General features: G+C 42.9%; 1 protein-coding gene across 1 annotated transcript; it reads left to right on the plus strand.

Moving 5' to 3' along the window:
- Window positions 1–856: 856 nt before the first annotated feature.
- On the plus strand, window positions 857–4,576 carry LOC112392090 (NACHT, LRR and PYD domains-containing protein 3-like; the record flags this gene model as incomplete). The annotated part of the gene is made up of 2 exons (XM_024733618.1): window positions 857–2,516; window positions 4,487–4,576. Coding segments are annotated over 2 exons (1,750 nt in total), but the record flags the coding sequence as incomplete, so codon positions are not given.
- Window positions 4,577–5,129: the final 553 nt, after the last annotated feature.

Here is a 5,129-nt window from a genome sequence, read left to right on the forward strand (position 1 = left end):
TGCTATAAAGGGAAAACAGGATCCTGGGAGAGGGTATAGTAGAGAGGATCTGCTTTAAACTGGATGGTCAGGGAAGTCTTCTTCTAGGAAGTAATGTTTAAGGTCTGAAGGATGAGAAGGGGATCTCCATGGGAAGAGCAGGAAGAAGTGTGTTCCAGGCAGAGATAATAGCTGGCGGAAAGGCCTGGAAGTGGGAAAGAACATGGCATTTGTGAGGAGCTAAAAGTAAGCCAGTGTGGCTTTAGTATAGGGACTGAGAAGGAGAGTGATATAAAAGGCTGGGGAGTGAAGGTAGATAGGGCCCAGATCGTAGCAGACCTTGTAGGATGAGGTAAGGATTTTGGATTTGATATCAAGTGCAATGAAAAGCTCTTGAAAAGTTTTGGGCCATGGCAGTGATGTGATGTAATTGATATTTTTAGAAGATCACGTTGGCTGCCTGTGTGGAGAGGAGCCATAGATGGCAAGAGTATAAATGAGTAGGAGGCTGTTTCAGCAGTCCAGGAAAGAGTTGATAGTGCCTTGTACTTGGGTGGTATTTGAGGTTGTAGTGGCAAACAAATGGATTAGAGGCTTATTTTGGAGATATAAATGATAGGCCTTGCTAAATGGATGTGGAGGATTCAAGGGAAAAAAAAGAAATAATGAATCCTAACATTTTTCTGAGCCCTGAGGAGGGTTTTTTTGGGGGTGGGGTGGGCAGTGGAATAGAAATCAAGAGCTCAGATGCATGAAGTTTGAGGAGGCTTTGAAACATCTGAGTAGAGATGGTGGTGATGGTAGTATTAGTTATAGTTGTTGTTTGTATTGTTGTCTAGTATTCTGTGATTACTGACTCTTGGTGTCACCCCATTAGATTACAGGAAAGTATTTAGAAAACATCTAAAAGAAAAATACCTAAAAAAAGGAGTTGACAAATGTTATCACCATGGCAAGCATATAGAGTCACGACTGCTTGTTGTAAAAGAACACTGTATATCAGAAAAGCCACCATGCGGAATTCCTCAACAAAATAATTTTATTGAGATGGAACATATATTTGATCCTGATGAAGAGGGCTCCAGCTTATCCCAAACTGTGGTGCTTCAGGGATGTGCTGGGATTGGGAAAACAGCTGTGGTGCATAAGTTCATGTTTGACTGGGCAGCAGGAATGGTTACTCCAGGCAGATTTGACTATCTCATCTATGTAAACTGCAGAGAAATAAGCCGTTTTGCTAACCTTAGCGCTGCTGACCTGATCACTAACGCTTTTCAAGATATTGACGGACCAATCCTGGATGTTATTCTTGTATCTCCAGAGAAGCTTCTGTTCATTCTTGATGGATTTCCTGAGCTTCAGTACCCTGTAGGTGACCAGGAAGAGGATCTTAGTGCCAATCCCCTGGAGAGGAAGCCAGTAGAGACCCTCTTATGTAGTTTTGTGAGGAAAAAACTGTTTCCTGAATCCTCCCTCCTGATAACTGCCCGGCCTACAACCATGAAGAAGCTTCACTCTCTGTTAAAACAAGCTACCCAGGCAGAGATCCTGTGGTTCACAGATGCTGAAAAGAGAGCATATTTCTTGAGTCAGTTTTCAGGTGCTAATGCTGCAATGAGAGTTTTTTATGGTCTGCGAGAAAATGAAGGCCTTGACATTATGTCTTCTCTTCCCATCATCTCCTGGATGATCTGCAGTGTCCTGCAGTCACAGGGAGATGGTGACAGGACTCTTATGAGATCACTTCAAACCATGACTGATGTGTATCTGTTCTACTTTTCCAAGTGCCTCAGAACCCTTACAGGCATCTCGGTGTGGAAGGGACAGAGTTGCCTGTGGGGCCTTTGCTCTTTGGCTGCAGAGGGACTGCAGAACCAGCAGGTCCTGTTTGAAATCAGTGACCTCAGAAGACATGGGATAGGAGTGTATGATACCAACTGCACTTTTCTCAATCACTTTTTGAAAAAAGTTGAAGGAGGTGTCAGTGTCTATACTTTCCTTCACTTCAGTTTCCAAGAGTTCCTGACTGCTGTGTTCTATGCCCTGAAGAATGACAGCAGCTGGATGTTTTTTGATCAAGTGGGGAAAACGTGGCAAGAAATCTTCCAGCAATATGGGAAAGGATTTTCATCATTAACAATACAGTTCTTATTTGGCCTCTTACACAAAGGAAAGGGAAAGTCTGTGGAAACTACTTTTGGGAGAAAAGTCTCTCCAGGACTTCGAGAGGAGTTATTGAAGTGGACTGAGAAAGAACTAAAGGATAAATCTTCTAGGTTACAGATTGAGCCAATGGACTTGTTTCACTGTTTGTATGAGATTCAGGAAGAAGAATATGCAAAAAGGATAATTGATGATTTAGGGTCAATTATACTGCTTCAACCTACCTATACAAAAATGGACATTCTGGCTATGTCATTCTGTGTAAAAAGCAGTCATAGTCACCTGTCAGTGTCTCTGAAGTGTCAGCATCTACTTGGATTTGAGGAGGAAGATCAAGCTTCAGCATTCATGCCACCCACCTTGACACTTAATCAGTGAGTATACTAATGTCTTTTCACCAGTGGTTTGGCCTACAGAAATGATAGGCCTTCTTGTTTATTTCAAGTATTCAGGCATATAATCATTTCTAGCACTTTCAATAAATAAATTGAATTATCTCTGCTTTCCATATTGTATGTCAATCAACACAATGAGGATTTATTGAGTATCTATCACATATTGAGCACTGGCCAAGGTAGACACTGAGGGAAAGCTAACGTTTGTGAGAACTTAACTATGTGCTAGGCACTGTGTTAGCCACTGTAAGTGTGTGTATGTGAGTGTATGTGTCCATTAGTCTTCACTGTCTCTCTGTGAAGGTGCTTTATAATTATAAAAAGTTATGAGCATATAAATCATTAAGATTATCATTGAAGACTCTGCTATTTTGGTGTTGATGACTGTTCTGGAAAAAGTTGTAAATTTAATGTTCAATTTGTCCTCACTCTTCTCTACATATACTTCATCACTGAGGCCTCAAAGAGCTCCAGGTTGGTAAGGGACGTAGCTGCACTCCTGTGTATATTGCTATAAAGCCTGGGTTCTTTCTTCTAGACTCACACCTACATGGAGAGTTGAGAGCTGGAGTTCAAAGAGGCTTAGGTAAACCACTTACACAGTATGTACTCTGTATACTACAAAATACAGCTCTACTGGCTTACTAAAGCAGCCAAGGAGACTTATACCTGCATTGTCTGGAAAATGCCACTGGTCATAAGTCTGTTCTCAGTACTCAGGTTAATATGGACAGTGCCTCTCATTAGTTGTGGGGCCAGGTGAGGGGTAGGGGACCTTGAGAAGGAGACAGGAGTGGGCAGAAGGCTCAACTTGGGAAGTGAGTTAACCCAAGTCTTTTCTCTGGTAATTGTTAGTTCCTCAGTGGGCAGTAGCATAGAGGTGGAATTGAACATGGCATAGGTATGTTTGTGGAAAGTGAGGAGGGGAAGGGAGGTGCAGCAAGACTTTGGGACCAGAGGGGAAGGGGTATGAGAAGTTACATGGACTTGGAATTACGAAGCACTTTGGCTACAGTGTCTTCATGAATTCATGACAGCTTCAATCCAACTGTATATTATAAAGTAAAACAATGGACAATATACATTTGAGAGATTTTAAGCACTGATGGAAACACAAAGGGGCTTCTAGCTCATTTTGGGTTTCCAGAAAATCAGCCTTAGATGGAGTTCCCATCCTTCAACCCCATTGCTTTCATCAGAAGGCTTAAATTCTTTTCAAAGTTTAACCCCCACAGAAACACCCACTTTTCCCAAGTGTGTTGACTAAGTGAGAGTTTACTGCAGTTGATCCTTGAACAACAAAGATTTGAACTGCACAGGTCCACTTACATGATTTTTTTCAATAAATGTGTACTCCAGTACTATAGGATTGAGGTTGGTTGAATCCTCAGATGTAGAACCTCCGATATGGAGGGATAGGGAGGGCTCACTGTGAAGTTTTACGTGGATTTTCAGCTGTGGGGGTGTTGGTACCCCTAACCCCCATATTGTTCAAAGGTCAACCGTATTGAACTTTCCTAGTTCTCAATTATTGTCGTTAATTCTTCTATTAGTACTGACAACCAAGAATCAGTTACAGTGTACAGATAGCTTGGGCAAGTCACTTGACCTCTCTAAGCATCTGCAAAATGGTGATTATAATACCTGTCATTGGATTAAGCACCAGATAAGATAAATTCTGTGTGTAGAGTGTTTACCTCGGTGCCTGGCATACAGTACCATGGCTTTGGCTTTGGAGTCAGACAGACCTGAGTACTGACCTTCATTCTCTGTTCCTCTGTGACCTTGGGCAAATTACCTTTTTGTGCCTTAATTTCCTTATCTGAAAAATGGGGTAATACCTCCTAAGGTTTTTGTAAATTAGCACTAAGATGGCAACAGAAGCCAAAATAAGCCTTTTACTTAAAATTTTGTTAATCATTTTATTTTTGCTTTCTCATCTCTTTTAGTCCCTTCCAGCTGCGTAATTTGCCAGTCTCTCCACTACACTTGCTCTGCCAAGCACTGCGTAACCCATACTGTAAAGTCAAAGACCTGAAGTAAGTTGAACTTTGCTTTAAACTCTTAGGTATTTGCAGGTAAAGACTGGGTTGCTAGAAATTACACTCCCAGCTGATGAAAAGATACGCTACAAGCCTAGAAGGGGTAGGGAGTCAGGCAGCGATCCCTGCCAACCCCTCCTGCCTCTTCTCCTTTTGTATGTGCTGTTTTTGCTGTAGCAAGTGGGTGTCAGACTGTAAAATCCAAGAGTTTGTGTCTGATGCCCGTCCTGGCCCTACCCCACTCCCCTGCCTTTTCCTTCCAGACTCCCATTGTCTTTCCCCTTGGTTTCCTTTTCTCTCCTTCCATTCCCCACCCCTATCCTCCTCTGCAATTATTCCCCCAAGCGCCAATGCTCTGAAGCCCCCACCCCGCACCGGGACCTTACATCCTCGCTCACTCTCAGGTGACTTGTCTGCTTGTCTGTCCACATCATACACACACAGACAGGAGCCTGCTTGGTTTCCCTCCCCCCTCCTCACCACACACATCGGTGTCTGCTTTCCTTCCCTTCTGCCCCAGAGGAAGAGGTAGCCTTTCCAAACTCACCCG

The sequence above is a fragment of the Neophocaena asiaeorientalis genome, unplaced genomic scaffold, assembly GCF_003031525.2.
Source record: "Neophocaena asiaeorientalis asiaeorientalis breed wild unplaced genomic scaffold, Neophocaena_asiaeorientalis_V1.1 C49217025, whole genome shotgun sequence".
NCBI classification, from domain to species: domain Eukaryota; kingdom Metazoa; phylum Chordata; class Mammalia; order Artiodactyla; family Phocoenidae; genus Neophocaena; species Neophocaena asiaeorientalis.